Source organism: Erythrolamprus reginae, chromosome 1 (genome assembly GCF_031021105.1).
Source record: "Erythrolamprus reginae isolate rEryReg1 chromosome 1, rEryReg1.hap1, whole genome shotgun sequence".
In the NCBI taxonomy this organism is placed as follows: domain Eukaryota; kingdom Metazoa; phylum Chordata; class Lepidosauria; order Squamata; family Dipsadidae; genus Erythrolamprus; species Erythrolamprus reginae.
Window position 1 is genome coordinate 109,058,304 of NC_091950.1, and position 18,174 is coordinate 109,076,477.

Consider the following 18,174-nt stretch of genomic DNA (forward strand, 5'->3'; position numbering starts at 1 on the left):
GTTAGAATATTATTTTAGATAACATGGCCATATTTCCCAAATATTGAGAACCCTAGAGCAAGGGTTCCCAAACCCTGGTCCACATTCTTGTACCAGGTTGCGGACATTGGAAACTGGGCCGTTCAAAAGGGTGAGCACACAAAGTTTTATTTGTGCAAGTAGTACAACAATGCAACACCATTCCCTTTTCTCCCCTGCCTCCCGCTGTCACTGGTCCAAAGAATCAGAAAGATTGGGTACCACTGTCTTAGTACTGGGTAATCCTGCTAGGTGTAATATAATGTATATTACTTTGGGAACAGTTGGGTGAGGAGCAGTAGACATAAAAAATAGTTGAATTTGCAAAGTACCTTGCCCCTATATTGAGACACAAAAGCCAGAATAAGTTACATTCTTAGATATATCCATGATACTTAAACCAGATTCAGATTTCAGAGAGGAACTTTGGTGTAATGGTTAAGGCATGGGACTGGAAGCCAGAAATGTTCTAGCTCTCCCTTAGGCTGGGTGATTTCAGGCCACTAACTCTCTCCCTCAAACCAAGCTATCTCATCAGGAGTAGTTGGGAAATTAAGAAGCAGCAGTATCATGGATGTTCACCACCTTGACTTTACATCATATAGCTATATTGGGATAAAAGTCTAATAATTGTAATTGTGGTAGACCTAAGAGATTTTGATCTCAAAATAGTGTGGAAATATGTTACAATCTATTTGTATTTTTAGTAATAACCTCTTAGAAAAGTCTGATAGATTTAGGGATGAAATTCAGCAGATTCTGACTGGTTCTGGAGAACCAGTAGCAGAAATTTTGAGTAGTTTAGAGCAGTGTTTCCCAACCTTGGCAAGCTGAAGATATTTGGACTTCAACTCCCAGGGAATTCTGGGAGTTAAAGTCCAAATATCTTCAACTTGCCAAGGTTGGGAAACACTGGTTTAGAGAACTGACAAATACTGCTTCTGGTTGGTCCCAGAGTGGGGTGGTAGTAGAGATTTTGCAATATCCTTCCTCCAGGAGTAGAAAGAGAATTGAATTTCACCCCTGGATAGATTATATTGTTAGAATACAATAATGGCAGAGAAAAAAAAATGCTTTTCCCTCTACCACAGGATAGGCCCAATAATTAGCTCTTAGTTTGATTAGATTTGTCATAAAATGTTCTTTACTGCATTCTATCTGTCTCCGAAACTTTCATTGCATTCAGTTGGTGTATATTAAAAACAGCAGTATTGTGAGTTTGGAAGAAATTAGCCTCTCTTAATTACTTCTATATTGCAAAGCAACCACAGTTTTGGTGGGAGTCATAAAATCAGCTCATAAAATTTCCAAGATTTGTTGGAGTCCATCTGAGTAAATTTCAGTTTTGGATCATTTTAATACATTTCTATTTAGGAAAACAGGTCATACTCAGTAAGGCGATCTGGAAATGATAAAGGCATCTAATCACTGAAAAAGGGACTTCCTGCAAGGCTACAAAATTTGTTTATGTAATAATTAAATTTTGAAAGATTCTAATCATTTAGAGAATTAGAGTTTCCCTTCCCTTCTCTTCTGTCCCCTCCCCTTCTAACTCCTCCTTCTTGTGTTAATATTTTTCAATGGACGTTAAATTGAATGAAAGAATAGATGTATCTTAGAAGACAATTGGACTTTGTAAGTTGACTTGAATAGCTGTGACATGTTCTCTGCTTTTATTTTTTATTTTTTAATCATAATGAAAAAAATAAAAGAATAGAAACTTATATGCACAAGCAACTATAATTAATGCAGATGCTAGGTATACACAAATGGTCATGACTTACTGACGTTTTGGCTCTTAGGTACTTTGTGTTGAAGATTTCTGCAGGAATTGAATATCCTGGTGAAATCAGGTGGCCTTTGGCACTGTCTCTCTTTCTAGCTTGGGCAATTGTCTATGCTTCCCTGGCTAAAGGAATAAAAACATCAGGAAAAGTAAGAAATTATTTTAGACCATTTCTAGTTTAAATTCAGAAATGAATATATTTTGCAATATTAAAATCTAAGCATTACTGGAATACGTAATGGCTTTCTGAGAAATGTAGCAACTTAGTACCTGCTGGTGTGTACCATAGCTCAAGAAAAGCTGTGAAATATTTTCCTTTGATATGCATATTGGTTAAACTTTAAGTTCTCATTTTTCATACATGGCCTTTTCATGGCATGGCTTTTTGATTCCATTGGCTTTCAGGAGGAGTAAAGACAGAAGGTTATATATTGAAGAGAGATTTGGTTATCATATGACTAAAGAATATGGTAAAATATGAATTTGGGCAACAAAGATAAACTATCATGGAAAATCGGAATAGTGCTCTATTATAGCAGAATAGAATAACACAATGAAGTGTTTTACAGCTTAGTTCTCCTTAAGTTATTCTTAGGTACTCGTAGTCCAAAAATCAGAGTAACTATGTAACTAGTATCTATAATGATGATATAGATTTGCTCTCATATTTTCTGATGAAATTTTTTAAAATCAATTCCTGGTCAAGAACTAACCAGTTGAAAATCACACATGTAGGTAACTTGAATTAAATAATTTGAATAATTTGTGTTTATAGGTTTTGTTAAAAAGAAAGGGGAGGAGGAAATACACATGTATTCTAAGGATGGAAACCAATTGCTTCTAAGATGTTATTAAAATAAAATTTTACCTCTTTATTGGCCATTATGGCTTCAGTAATGAATGTTTGAAGAAGAGCACGGTGGTTCGTAAGGTTAGTACGCTGGGCTGACAGTTGGCAGGCTTACATTCGAGATCCAGTTGTGCTGTGGGATGAGGTGAGGTCCCATCACATGCTGTAGCTCCTGCCGACCTAGCTGTTTGAAAATGGGTGACAGCAAGTAGATAAATGGGTACTACTTTGGTGGGCAACTTCATCCTTGGGCAACATTGATGTCACCAGCCAATACTTCCATCATGGCAGCACTTCAGTGCCTCTGACGCAGAAGTAGTAGTAATATGAATGTTAGAATTTAACAGTATTTGGTGCACAACCACGAAACCTGTCATAGCATCTGCAAGTTTAATTCTTAAAGACAAGTATGTGTTCCTATTTCAGGGTGCTGAAAGTTATTTTTGATTTATTTAGACAAGGTAGATTTTTGTTAATGTGGGTCTTAAGTCCATTTTTTCCTCTTCTATCAATCTATATCAGCCACAAAAGTTCACGTCCATGCCTCTGCCCAGAAATATTCTCAACCAATGGTTAGCACTACTTGAAGTTAGATAAGGGTCAACGAAATCCAAAGGAAGTTGAATTTAATTTAGATCTGACTATGTAGAGATTTTAGGGTGATCTCTTTTTTAATTCTACCCCCCAGGCTCTGTCACGCCTTCTCCTACAATCTTATCAGATTAACACACTCTGCTTATTTTACTTCTCCTTTGGCAGTGCTGAAAATGGTACCCCAGAGCAATGTTCCCTCTAATTTTTTTTTGGTGTGTGTGGAAAAGTACAGTGTCTGAGCAGGACACTTTCATGCCTGAGCACCTGAATTTTTTTCACAGATGTCACCCAAGACAACAACAAAATCAGTGATTGATTTCGCAAAATCTCCTTTGCAGAATGTGTTCAGCAGAACAGCTATATGGGATTTCAGTTTGAGATTGTTTTTATTTTGGTGTGTACTTCACACCTAAACAAACAAATAAAAAAAATATTTTTGTTGATAATGAAAAAAAAGGACATTACTATAGTCCAGTTCCAGCTCTCTGCAGCTATCTCACCAAGATTTGAACCTGTGAGGTTTGGTTTACAAAGCAGTAGATGTAACCTCTAGACCAGTGTTTCCCAACCTTGGCAACTTGAAGATATTTGGACTTCAACTCCCAGAATTCCCCAGCCAGCGAATGCTCTAGACCACAGGATCTCATTCATTCAGCTTGTTGCAGGGAAGAACCATATGTTTTTTTTCTGTTGAATCACCCTGGTATACCCAAATAAGCGAAGGAACACATGGCTTCTTTTTTGCTTATCGGTCCCTCCAGGGGTCCTTTAAAAATGAAAAGTGTAAAGAAATTTCCACTGTGTTTTTTTCTTTCCTCAACGTATCCTTCTAGTATCCCAAATTAATTGGAGAATTTTTTTCAAATGAGAATTAAGGTGGCACTGGAACTCTGCTGATGATTAGCCCAAAGTCGCTGATTTTTCATGGCTAAGGCAGGACTAGAAGTCAAGTCCCCTGATTGGCTCCAAGTCGCCCATTTGGCTTTTATTTGATGGTGGCATTAAATCTTCAGTGATTTAAGGGGCAAAGTCCTTCATCTGGCTTTGATTCCCAGACCCTCCACAGGCATTCCTTGCCCTCCCTAGACAAAAGGCTCCTTGTGCAGCTGCGCCTCTTAAGTGCCCTTCCCCTCTCACTCAGACAGACAGCTGTCATTCAACCCTGCCCTGCTGCCTCGCTCCCAGGTCAGGCAGGGCCAGTGCTGGCAAGTGTCTGTCTGAGCTCCCTCCCCTCCCACCCGTTGCCTTTTCTCCTTCCCCCCACTTCAGGGCTGGCTGAGCAAGGAGGAACAGAGGGGAGGGGGGCTGCAAGGAAGGCTGGCCGGGGCTCCCTGCGCCTCTTCCCTGTTGCCTCTTGGCACACGTTGGGGTCCCAGAGGCTGCGGAGAGCAGCCTGAGGGCCCACAGGGAGAGAGTATGGATGGAGAAAGCCGGTCTTGGGAAGTTGGGAGGAGCTGAGAGCAGGAGAAGCTGCAGGCAGGCAGGCAAGGGCTGCAGGGGAGAAAGCCGGTCTTTGGAGGAGCGGAGGAGGATTTCTCTCTGTCTAAGAAGTTGGGTGGAGGAGAAACGGTTCCCGCGGAGGGAGCAGGAGAGGCAAAGAGCAGCAGTTGCAGTGGAAGGGCAAACTTGGAGACTCTTGGAAAGGGGGAGGAGGCTGAGAGGGACAGGAATCCCCTGGGTGGGGGAGGTGGGGGGGGAGGCATGTTCCCCATGGCTGCACCACTCTGCATGGCACTTGAAAAATGCAGCATGGAGATTTCTTATTGCCTGCGCCCCCGCGCTCCAGCGCACCTTACAGGGAACAGTGCCCCAGAGTTGGCTGCTGGAACTATAGAATGTTTCTCACTTTTTAGCAATCAGTCTTGATTACATTAGTATTGTTTTATCTTGGAGACAGGACCATGTAATCATCCAGGAGGCCATACCACGTGGAACAAAAAAAAATCCCTTTTGTAATCACATAGGGAATACCCAGATCCTGAAGACAACATTGATTTTCTGGTTGCTTGATGTAACAAAACTTTTGGAGAATGTGCTTTTTATGTTTATCTTTTACGTGTGAAAAAAACATTTGCTGGAATAAAAGCCATAACATAGTTTACTGCACATCTAAAAAGAAGTTTAGGAATTGACTACTTTACACTAGTCACTTATGTTCCAGAAAATTGACAACTCTGTAATTTTCATTCTTTTGGTAGTCATAGTGTAGTGATAAATGTATCTCTAATATACTAGCATTTATCTGCAGGAATGCTATTGCTTTAGAGAATAGATATTTTCTAGAGAAAGACATGCAGTCAGAGGTGAGTTCCTACCGGTTTGGATCGGTTCTATAGAACAGGTAGTAACTTGGTGGACTGAGTCACTGGAACTGGTAGCCACTCAGGCCTGCCATGCCCCCAAACCAGTTCTTTCGGTGGTGCCATAGCCGGTATCATCCCTGAGTGAACTGGCAGTAACATAATCCAGAACCCACCACTGCATAGAGTTACTTTTTGCATTAATTATCCCCAGACATTGCTATTTTATTAATTTAGGGCTTTGCATACATCATACCATTTTAGCAAACCATTCTATTATTTTTATGTTTATATTACCATGAGCAAATATCACTGACAGGTTGTGCAATAATTTACTGAATTTACTGTATAATTTACTGTAAGTCAGTGATATTACTTTTATTTTTTCCAAGGCTGTTTTAACTTTTTATATAGACATTTTTTTTCTATGTAAGCTGCTAAGAGTGACTTAGATTGCAGTAGCATACAAATATGTGTAATTGTAAGTACATTTTTACAGTTTCAATTGGAATGAATGGTTATATTATCTGTTTATGTTTCCTTAGGTGGTATACTTTACTGCTACATTCCCATATGTAGTACTTATCATCTTACTTATCAGAGGAGTTACCCTGCCAGGAGCTGGGGCTGGAATCTGGTACTTCATCACACCTAATTGGGAGAAATTAATTGATGCTATGGTAAGCTTGTTATTCAAGATATAACTCTATAATGGAATAAAGTCACATATGGAATTATTTTTGAGTAAGAAAGCACTATATGCTATGAATATTTATGACAGCTTATTTTCTGTGTTTGTTTTGGCCATGCTTATATTTCTTAATTTTGTATTTTCCCCATTTGTCTGTCATAATTTTAAAAGAATAAATTAAAAAAATGACAGCTGTATTTATAACATTATCTGATCAATGTTATTGGCTCCTTCAGGACAATACTTCATTTGCTAAAGGCATAGTATCTGTTCAAACCATGATGACTAAAGCATGGCTGTAGAGATACCAGATTGCCTAAATTAAGGTCCACCTTCCTTCCATATTTTGTTATGCATTTGGATCCAGAGTAGTATATGAAAAAGTCACTTGGTATAAATCTAACCAAGTGTTCCTGAATTCAACATGCACTTACCTATCCTAGAGATATAGGTAAATCAGTTGGAAGAAAATTACACAGAGGAAGAGATGTAGTAAACATATGCTATAGGTATATTGAAAGAAAATTGGGTTTTCCAGGAGATTACTTAGCTCTACTTGTTGTATGCACAAACTGTTCTATAATTGTAGAATAATGTTCTTATTGCTATTGAGTTTAAACTCGATTCTAGGTTTGTAGTCCTAATAAAAACTGTCTTAGAATTGTTGTGCTTCAGAATGGAGATAATTTCATGATAGTATAATCGTGAGTAATGCAGTGTTTTGCTATTCCTAATCACAGTACTTTTAAATGACAATAGATGTCCCACTCAAAAGAGGCTACACAAGCAAGTAGAGACACCCAAGAGAAGACATGGAAACTAATATGGGAACAGGAACATCCTGTTTGAGGCTTAAAATAAAAAATACAGCTATGAGTTTACTTTCAGATTATAACTTGTCAGTAGTTTGAACTATACTTTGAAAAAACATGAATTTTGTAACACAATGAATACTTGTGTGACTTTATTTGGTTTACTTTGTAGACTTTTCTAAGCTTTTCTAGCTTTTCTAAGCTAAAACCCTTGTTATTTGGTATCTGTTTATTACAGTCTTAAGGTTTCCTATAGAGTAGCTGAAACTGAAAAGCAACAGTAATCAGTTTAGCTAATTATGGAATTTATTCATTTATTTATCTGATTTGAATGGCTACTTATTCTGGACAGCACATAATGCTAAAACCATCAATTAGAATAACAATCCAAATAATGTATGTCCTAGGGCAGTGATGTGGAACCTTTTTTCCCTCAGGTGTCAAAAGTGTGTGTGTGTGTATGTGTATACTGAGAGTAATGGATATGAAATTAAGAAGTGTTAATTATTATATTTAGTAGATGAAACACAATTATTAAACTGTATTGAAGTACATGATAGGCTATGAATGTTTTCAGTGAGGAGAAAAATAATAAAAAATAATTTTGTAATTAGAATTATCCAGTCAGGGGAGAATTTAGAGTGTGTAAGAGGAAGAAGGAAAGAAGGAGAGATAGCAGAGATAGCAGAAGGGGAGATAGAGAAGGAGGAAGGAGGAGGACATGGTAATAGAAAAACCTCCCCCGGGCATGTTCAATTTATACATGGTATGTTTGTGTGTGTGTCTGTTAGTATATGGGGTTTTTAAAATCTTTTAAAAATGTTAAAGTTATTTGGATTATTTATGATTTGTTCTATCTTGTTGTGAGCCGCCCCGAGTCTTCGGAGAGGGGCGGCATACAAATCTAAATAATGAATAAATAAAATAAATAAAAAGGAAAGAGGAGAGAATGTGCAAGATAGTAGGTATTAGAGGTGGAATAGCCACCTTGAGATAGAAGAGTGGGAAGATTGAGATAGATTGAATAATAAATATTAAAATTGGAATGTAACTTAGGTTATTGTATTATTGTTTTTAAGTGATAATATATGTATATTGAAGGTATATGTGATGTTATATATGTTTTTGATGTGGACAATTTTTTAAAAAAATTACAAAAAACCCCAATGATTATTATCCATTATATTATTCAGTATGCATCAGCAATACTATCTCATGTTCTTTGGCTTTTCCAAAGCTAGCTTAAACACTCCTTTCCTTTCCATGTTTAATTTGTGTTGGATGATCCTAAGCATTATTTTGTTAATACTGTATGTGAAATTAAGGATATTTTAGTAACAGAATATGTTATAATAGTGTATGATAGTTTGCACACTCTATTAAGCCATCTTTTTTAGAATGTAGATTGGGTTCTTCCAATCTGTAGATCAGTATGTTATTCTTCAGTTTTATTGGCATAGCTTAATTGAACCTGTTACTAATTCTTCATCCATTTCTTATCATATTTCAATGAGTATCCTTCAGAACCTGTAGCCTTTCAACTCATTACTGACCAAAGATAGAACTATATCTTCTAGTACTAGATGTTGTTCTAAGTAGGGAATATGTTCTGAGGTGTCTTGGATATTGGCATCTCTATTAACCGGTATTCAGAATATTCCTTCCATCTTTGTTTGGTTTTCTTTACATCAGTAATTGCTGGTCCATTGGTGTTGTTTAGCATACAGTTCAAGGCAGTATTTATTTATTTATTTATTTATTTATTTATTTATTTATTTATTTATTATTTTTTATTTATTTATTCCAATACACAAAGAGGGTTTAGTGGTATATATCTATATACACATAGTAAAATACATGATGAAGATTATAGAGGAGATACTCATAGTAAAATATATCTAAGAAAGAATAGAAAATAAGATATAGTAATAGAAGAAAGGTATAGGAGATATAGGAGAGCAATAGGACAGGGGACGGAAGGCACTCTAGTGCACTTGTACTTGCCCCTTACTAATTGTGCACAGCTTTGTGTTTCTCCTCTCTCAAGATTTTGCTTCTGTGCATGTTCAGGAAACAAAATATCATGAAATGTTGGCAATTTTTTGCTTCTGCGCATGCACAAAAGGAAAAAGAAATTGCCAAATCTTGTGCACACATGCATCCCCTCGCTAGATTTTGCTTCCTGTACATGCACAGAAGCAAAATCTCGCTGAGACATGCACGCACATGCCAGGAACACAAAGCTACATGCAATTATCTGTACTGGTAGGAACCAACTACTGGTTCAAGTTGTAATCTTCTGATTTGAGAGAATTTTTGGAAGACTTTCCCTGTTTTTTCACATCTTTTCTCATCTTCAATATGTTTAGAGATGCTATTGTAATAACTCTTTGAAATTCTCTATAAATTCCCTTTCTGGATTTTTATCTTTTTTGGGCTTGGCTTCTCTTTTCTTCTTGGCAATTTCCATAGTTTGTTCTGACATCAAGTTTGATTTCTTCTGTTTCTTCATCTTTGGCAATCTCTCTTCATTTTTATTTTTAATGACTACTTTAAGTTCATTCCACAGTTTCTCTGGTTCTCTATTAATGAGATTCAGGACTTCAAAGTGATTCCTAATATTTTCCTTGAGAATGGTGGGCATATGCTCAAGGTCACATTATGGAGCCTGCACATGATCAGTTTGTGGTCTGTTCATAGCCAACATCTGGTCATGTTTTTGATGTTATAATTGAGCTCTTCCACCTCTTGTAAGCTATAATATAGTCAGTTTGATTTTTGTGCACTCTGTCCGTTGTTGTCCATGTATATATTTGTCTGTGTCAAAAGTCCATCTTGATTTGTAAGGATTAAGATGTCATTTGCTGAGACCTAAGATGTCATAACCAAGGCTATGTTTTCCCAAGTTGCAATGTAGAGCTGTGAAAATTGGACCATAAGGAAGGCTGAAGGCCAAAGAATTGAGGCCTTTGAACTATGGTGCTGGAGAAGACTCCTGTGAGTCATTTGGACTGCAAGGCAATCAAACTGGTCAGTCCTAGAGAGATCAAACCTGACTGCTTTTTTGAAGGCAAGATCCTGAAGATGAAACTCAAATACTTTGAGAAGGAATAATTCACTGGAAAAAAGCCTAATGCTGGGAAAGATTGAGGGCAAAAGAAGAATAGGACAAAAGAGAATGAGGTGGCTGGATGGAGTCACTAAAGCAGTTTAAATAGACTCCAGAGGATGGTAGAGGACAGGAAGACCTAGAGGAACAATGTCCATGGTGTTGTGATGGATCAGACACAACTTAACAACTAACAACAAGAAGAAGAGGTCATTCTCTAGTTGTCTTTCAGTGTATGGAACTTTCTTATATTTATGCTTCTTATATTCTATGTTCCTTCCATTATTTTGTCTTTGTAGCTTTGGATTTTCTTTTGTGTGTAGCATCATCATCAACTAGACATCTTCAAGGCTTTAATCCAGCCACACCATAAACACCATTAATACTCCAAAAGATCTTCAGCTGTTCCTCATTAGTATGTTGAGTGCCATCCAGCCTGAGAGGCCCATCATCTAACACTATATCATCAATCATATGTTTGAATCATGCGGCTTGCTTGGTAAAAATACAGGAGTGGGTTTTTTTCATTACCCTCTCCTGCCCATGAAGTGATGCCTTTGCTGCGGTCGCTAAAATAATCATCTGCTTCCAGAATCTTCCTACTCCGCTGATGCCTAATATAGGTGCCTGCTTGCTTTATCTGGGCATCTGAGATGAACTTTTTACAATGAATGATTCTGCTGAGAATGTGTACTCTTAGCATACACTACTGGTATCCTTTGCTCATCCCTTCTCGGAACAACTCCTTACCATGATAAGGTAACATAGTAGGATAGCCTGAACAACTTTAAATAGGAAGGCTGAAGATCTGGTTTGTCATTATAATTTCTAGCATTAAATGAGGAACAATTGAGTATGCTACTACTGATTATGTCATTATGTCCTATTAATATATAGAAGGGCTACTACAGTGGCGTATAGGAAGCTGGATTTGAAATTTACATAAGGTATATCAGCATTTTAAAAATATGCCCACTTACTGGGTACAATTCATAGCGTTAATTTAAATTATTTAGAAAATTAGAAAATTCTTGATTTGGCTTGGGGCCTATGTATCTAAAGTATTTTTTTCTTCCATATGAATGTTTTTAATTGTAAAAATTGTTTGCAGAGCATATTCTTTAGTTACCACATCCTCTAAAAATTAGAGAAGTGATGATTAAATATGTTTTCTTCTTCTGATATTTGTATCTCCCTGGAAAATTTCACCCGGTACTACCTAGATGAGTTTAGGATTAAAATTATTTTATTAGTTTCAGCTTTTTATATATTTTTATTGCTTTATCTGTCAAGATTTCGTTATTGCTTCTATATTTTATTTGTTTTATTGTTCAATAACTCTGCATTATGCATTTATATTGACTGATTGTTTAATGATTCTTTTATTCAAAACTGAAACTGCATGAAGAAATAAAAATGTAAAAGCAAGTTAAAAGTATGTATCATAATAATACTTCTGTGAAAGTAAAACAAGTTACAGGATCAAGTCTGGATAGGTCCCTGGGACTAGAGGTTTAATCTTGCAAGCTTTTAAGCACATTCTGGAGCCTCTCCTCAGATAACTTTTCACTAGCTTTTGGCTGGTCTTTGTGTACTATTTATGTGATGCTTGCTTGTGTATGTTTGGTTTTTTTGATTGGGGTGTTAATGGCTGGTTGGCTGCTGTTTCCTTGTGCTACCAAGCCCTTGGTTCCAAGATACTTGATAGGCTGATGGTACATCAGCACTCTTGTTGACTGACCATTTTTAAGCTACTAAGATTGTTGGCTAAGCAGAGACAAAAATAGCCAGGGAAATGATTGAAGCTTGGGAAATGGGCCCCTTGTCTGTCAATAGGAGTGCTAATTTACCACCATTCTATCAGATACTTAGGAAAACTAGAACTTGATAGCCCAAGGAAACAACCACCAATGACTTAATACTTGGCCATTAATACCCCAAACAACAACTAAAAAGCCACACATAACCAGCCACCCCATAAACACTATGCATAGAACAGCCCAAAGCCCACATTCTACTAGAAAGAAGTTTCCTGAGAATGGGTTCCAGCAAGAGTCCAAAAAGCTTGGAATACTAAATCACTGGTCCTGGTGATTAACTCAGATTGGCTCTTGCTACATTATCCTGGGACATATACTATATATTTGACTTCATTCATAAAAGTTATGGAGTTAAGTTAACTCCAAGATATAGGTTACAATTATATAATTGGGAGTCACGCATATATCTCAAAATAATTAGATTCCTTAGTGATAACAGCATTTTTGCCCTTTTCTTTACCTTTTCAAGCTATATATTAGCTTTACATACATGATACTGCTTGATAGAAGCAGCTCAAACATTTGTAATTAGATGATAACAGTTTTTTACTTTTGAGTGAACCCAAAACTTGTTATCTTTGTATAGTTTGTTGGGATGTGTGTGTGTGTGTGTGTGTTTTATAGATATACATACATACACACATATGCACATACGTACATACACACTTATGTATATTGTCCTCTAGGAGCCGAATATTTCATTACAGCTCAAGAATCATTGTTGCTTTGTCCATTCATTATGACTTACATATCCATGTAGTAAAGTTCATGAAGCCAGTTATCAGTGTGGACTAAAGACATCTCTGATTTGGCAGTCTAATTCATAGTACTGCCAAAAATGGCATGTTTGATAGCCTTATTTATAATCACATTAACTGTTTCTCTCTCTCTCTCTTTATCATCCATCTAAAACCTTCCTAATTTTCTCTATTGATCTTTTTGTTAAGGTGTGGAAAGATGCTGCAACTCAGATATTTTTCTCTTTATCTGCTGCATGGGGTGGTCTGATTACTCTGTCTTCCTATAACAAATTCCATAACAATCTATACAGGTAACTTGCAAACATTCAGCAATGTTTTCCTATATAATTAGATGACAAAGATAAATCCAGGTACCTCTGGAACTAGGTTTAATGTCAGCTTTGTTATCTGCATGTATAGCATCAATCTCTCACCAGAACTCCAAAGTAAGGCTACCAGACATGAGTTGCAAAATCTGGAAGACAAGATGATACTCAAAAGCTGCATTTAGTGTTGTATGAATATTTGCACTGCAGATCTGATAGCCCTGCTTCAAAAATCATGAGACTTCTGGGGTTAGTGTGTTCCATTTCCTCCTGAATGGCTGCCCTAATTATAAATAGGCTGGGTTGAAAGCAATGTAGAGAAGTGTCAAGAGTCAAGGACAGCAGCATGAAACATAGCACAAGGATAATCTCTGTTAAAGGAAGCTTTGTAATTGAGTAATAGGTCAGGAACGCTCTGGAGCAGCAAAGATAATTTGTGATTTTCTTTGCTATAATTACTGTACCATTATTTTTACGGTATCAGTAGCACAGTAATAATTCTGGTAGTTGCATTAATTCCAAATTCAGATAAAGAAAAAGCTCCCAGTGTCATAAGAATGGAGTATTTGATATAATTTAATTGGCAAGCTGAGAACAACCGCTTTAAAACTGCTGAACAGCTGATCCTCTGTCCTCTCTCTGTTCTTCTTTAAATTTAAACATTTATATATTTCCCTTCCTTTTTAACCAATTTAAAACCACAAAATTAAGAATAACAAGAAAATCCAATAACAACTGATAGAGGAAAGTAGTACATGCTTAAGACAGGAATTTCAAGGCCTGGCTGAGTAAATCATTATGATCATGACCATCATGATCTTCGGAGAGGGGCGGCATACAAATCTGATAAATAATAATAATAGTAATAATAATAATAATAATAATAATAATAATAATAAATGACAGTTGATGAGGCATTACCAGGGGATAGCAGAACAAAAGACAAAGAATTGGAAAAAAACCACAAAGCATTAAGATCTGAAAATTGAAATTGTGTGTGGTTATCAGCACACTAGGTGTCATCAAAAAACTTTGGATACTACTTAAAAAAATCTGCATATTGACAAAATTTGCATCTGTCATTTGGAAATACCACATATTCATTTAGTTTACTTTATTGTCATTGCACATGGTACAACAAAATTAAATGCCGTGTTCTGTATATATTGTAACTATAAAAACACACATCCTTTACATTCTGCATAATTGAAACTGAAAACCTGATATTGCACTATACTGTAGAATCAGAGGTGAAATTCAGCAGGTTCTGACAGGTTCTGGAGAACTGGTAGCAGAAATTTTGAGTAGTTCTGAGAACCAGCAAATACCACCTGTGCCTGGCAGGAATAGGGTAGGGTGAGAATGGAGATTTTGCTTCATTTTTGCTTTTCCTTCCCATGGAATGGGATGGGAATGGAAATTTTGAAATATCCTACCCCTGCCATACTTACCAAGCCACACTTACATAACCAAAGAACTCAGTGTGTATGAAGGCCAATAGCATTTAAAGAACTGGCAACTATGACTTTACATTGTTGCGCACTAATAATAATCATATTTCAGTTTGTTCTAGTGGGGAGGATAGATTGATTCAATGATCTTCCACTTAATGGACTACTGCAAGGTTTTGTCCTTATTCTTCTGCTTTCTAACAGCTACATGAAACTGTTGGGACAGACCAGTGGTGGGTTCTTCCTGGTTTGGCCCAGTTCTGCGAACTGGTAGCAATAGTGGGAGGTGACTCCGCTCACCCACCCAGGATTCTTCTGAACACGCGCAGAAGTGCTGTACACACGCAAATTGGTAGCAACAGGTTTTAGAACCCAATACTGAGGCAGATCATCCAGTAATTTGGGTTAAAGTATCAGCAGTATTATAACTTTCCTCTATATGGAAGATGCTGTTGATATTCTGTCCTGGGACCTGGAGGCTACGAAGTTCCGGATGGATGAGAACAGGCTCAGATGAAACCCCAGGAAGACAGAGCTACCATTCATATGCCTCCTGTAATACCCATGATGTCTTTAGATGAGGCTACAGGTAGTTCTTGACTTATGATCACAACTGAGCCCAAAATTTCTGCTACTAAGTGAGACAGTTTTTTAATGAGTTTTGCCCCATTATAAGACCTTTCTTGCCACAGTTAAGTGGATGACATAGTAACACTTGTCATTCACACTTGTTAACAAGCCAGTGAATCTGGCTTTGGTTATCAAAAAGTCACAATAATGATCACACGAACCCGGGACGCAATGTGCTAAACATGATGCTGCCCTTCACTGCATATTCCAGGCTCTGCACTGGTTCAGTTTTTCTGAGATAAATTTAAAGAGCCTCTTGATACTTGGTCCCTGATTATGTGAAGGTCTAACTGAATTTAGCCCAATTTATTAGATCTTGTGGGAGGGAGATTTGTGTTGTCACACGTTTCTGAAATGTCAGGGGAGCTGAAGTTAAAAAACACTGCTTTTCCATAGCAATGCTGATCCAATGGAATGCATTCTCCCCTGGAATCAGAATGATTTTCTTCCTGATAGCTTTTAAGAACTTATTTAAAAAATAATTCCTTCCTTCCTTCCTTCCTTCCTTCCTTCCTTCCTTCCTTCTTTCCTGTTTTTCTAATTTTTGTAGTTGCTTTAATTGTGACATTGTAACTGCTGAGATCATGGGATTGAGGTACGCCAAAAAACCCAAATCAAGTAAAAAATAAGGCTTTCTCCAAATGTATTTATTTATTTATTTATTTATTTATTATATTTGTATGCCGCCCCTCTCCGTAGACTCGGGGCGGCTAACAACAGTAATAAACAGCATGTAACAAATCTAATGTTTAAAATAATTTTAAAACCCTTATTAAAACCAGACATACACACAAACAAACCATGCATAAATTGTATAGGCCTAGGGGGAAAAGGGTAGTTCAGTTCCCCCAAGCCTGATGACAGAGGTGGGTTTTGAGTAGGTTATTATTATTATTTATTGGATTTGTATGCCGCCCCTCTCCGTAGACTTATGTAGGCTTACGAAAGGCAAGGAGGGTGGGGGCAATTCTGATCTCCGGGAGAAGCTGGTTCCAGAGGGTCGGAGCCGCCACAGAGAAGGCTTTTCCCCTGGGTCCCACCAGACAACATTGTTTAGTTGACGGGACCCGAAGAAGACCGACTCTGTGGGACCTAACCGGTCTCTGGGATTCGTGCCGCAGAAGGCATGTAGCCTCTGCCGGCATGAAATGTTGTGGGCAGTAGTGGAGGATACAGTATGTTTACCATTGTAACTGCCTTGGATAAGTGTGAACTAAACTTTTGAACTTTCAAAGTAATGGCTAGGCAACTCTTCTAAACCCCCTTACATGCTTAGCATCACATGTTGTGTCATTATTCTTAAAGCTCTCTGCGAGTTCAATGTTGTTGTTGATATCTGTCTTTTATAAGCATTAAATTACTGAGGCATGCATTTAATGATTACATAGACTGAATTTTCTGTTCAGTGATCTACTATGTATGCACAACTTAAAACTTTTCTGTATACAATACATTTGTTCTTGAGGCAGCTTGGTAATGGGATGCTGATTAGACACTTGAATTTGGAGTTTCAACATTCAGAAATAACACCTAAAGTAGTATTTCCAATCTGGTGCCCTTTAGATGTATTAAAATGGGATAACTTATGAAGAAGGTACAAGATAAGAAAAACTTGAGAGGGCATCTCTTTCGAGTTATATCTACTTGTTCAAACTGGTCAGGAAGGATTAAGGAATGCCAATTTGCAGGGCCCAGAAAGATAATCTTTTCTGCTGTAGCACCCATCCTATGTATAGTCCTGCTTCTGACTCTGTTTATTGTTATTATTTTATTTTAATATGGTTCACTGTCCAAGGTCAGTTATTGAAGGAGCAGTTATCTAAATTGAATGAATAAATAATAAATAATATTTGGTATCATGCATACTAAATATTGGTTATGTCATTAGTGTGTGATATTATAATTATATTCTCAGCACACATTACATACTATATCATTATTACTCAAGAAAAAAAATCTGGTAAATATACACTCCTCAAAAAAATAAAGGGAACACTTAAACAACACAATATAACTTCTAGTAAATCAAACTTTTGTGAAATCAAACTGTCCACTTAGGAAGCAACACTGACTGACAATCAATTTCACACGCTGCTGTGCACATTCAACTTTGTACAGAACAAAGTATTCAATGAGAATATTTCATTCGTTCAGATCTAGGATGTGTTATTTGAGTGTTCCTTTTATTGTTTAAGCCCTTTCTTTTTTGCCCCATATTTTCTTTTGCCCTTTCTTTCCTCAATCTGAGTGCAGTGGTACCTCTACTTACGAACTTAATTCATTCTGTGACCAGGTTCTTAAGTAGAAAAGTTTGTAAGAAGCAGCAATTTTTCCCATAGGAATCAATGTAAAAGCAAATAATGCCTGCGATTGGGGAAACCACAGGGAGGGTAGAGGCCGTTTCCTCCCAGGAGATTCCTAGAGAGGCCCCACGGAGGCTTCTTCCTGCCCTTTCCATTTTCCACATTTGGAATACTGTGTTCAATTCTGGAGACCTCACCTACAAAAAGATATTAATAAAATTGAACAGGATTAAGGAATGCCAATTCGGGCTACAAAAAAGGTGGAAATCTTATACATAAAACCTATCAGGAAAGACTTAATGAACTCAATCTGTATAGTCTGCAGGACAGAAGGGAAAGGGGGGACATGATAGAAATATTTAAATATGTTAAAGGGTTAAATAAGATTCAGGAGGGAAATGTTTTTAATAGGAAAGTGAACACAAGAACAAGGGGGCACAATCTGAGGTTAGTTGGGGGAAAGATCAGAAGCAATGTGAAAAAATATTATTTTACTGAAAGAGTAGTAGAAACTTGGAACAAATTTCCAGCAGACGTGGTTGGTAAATCCATAGTAATTGAATTAAACATTCCTGGGATAAACATATTATTATTATTATTATTATTATTATTATTATTATTATTATTATTATTTTTTTTTTTTTTATTATTATTTATTAGATTTGTATGCTGCTCCTCTCCAAAGACTCGGAGTGGCTCACAACAATAAAGCACAGTACAAATCCAATTATTAAAAACAATTAA

The 18,174-nt window shown here is 36.9% G+C and overlaps 1 protein-coding gene across 1 annotated transcript in view; it reads left to right on the plus strand.

Annotated features, from left to right (window-relative positions):
- Positions 1-18,174, plus strand: part of SLC6A5 (solute carrier family 6 member 5) — a 77,061-nt gene that overhangs the window by 21,673 nt on the left and 37,214 nt on the right. The window contains exons 6-8 of the mRNA XM_070735179.1: positions 1,821-1,953; positions 6,094-6,228; positions 12,928-13,031. Coding sequence (XP_070591280.1) covers positions 1,821-1,953; positions 6,094-6,228; positions 12,928-13,031 — 372 coding nt within the window. The remainder of the gene's footprint in view (positions 1-1,820; positions 1,954-6,093; positions 6,229-12,927; positions 13,032-18,174) is intronic.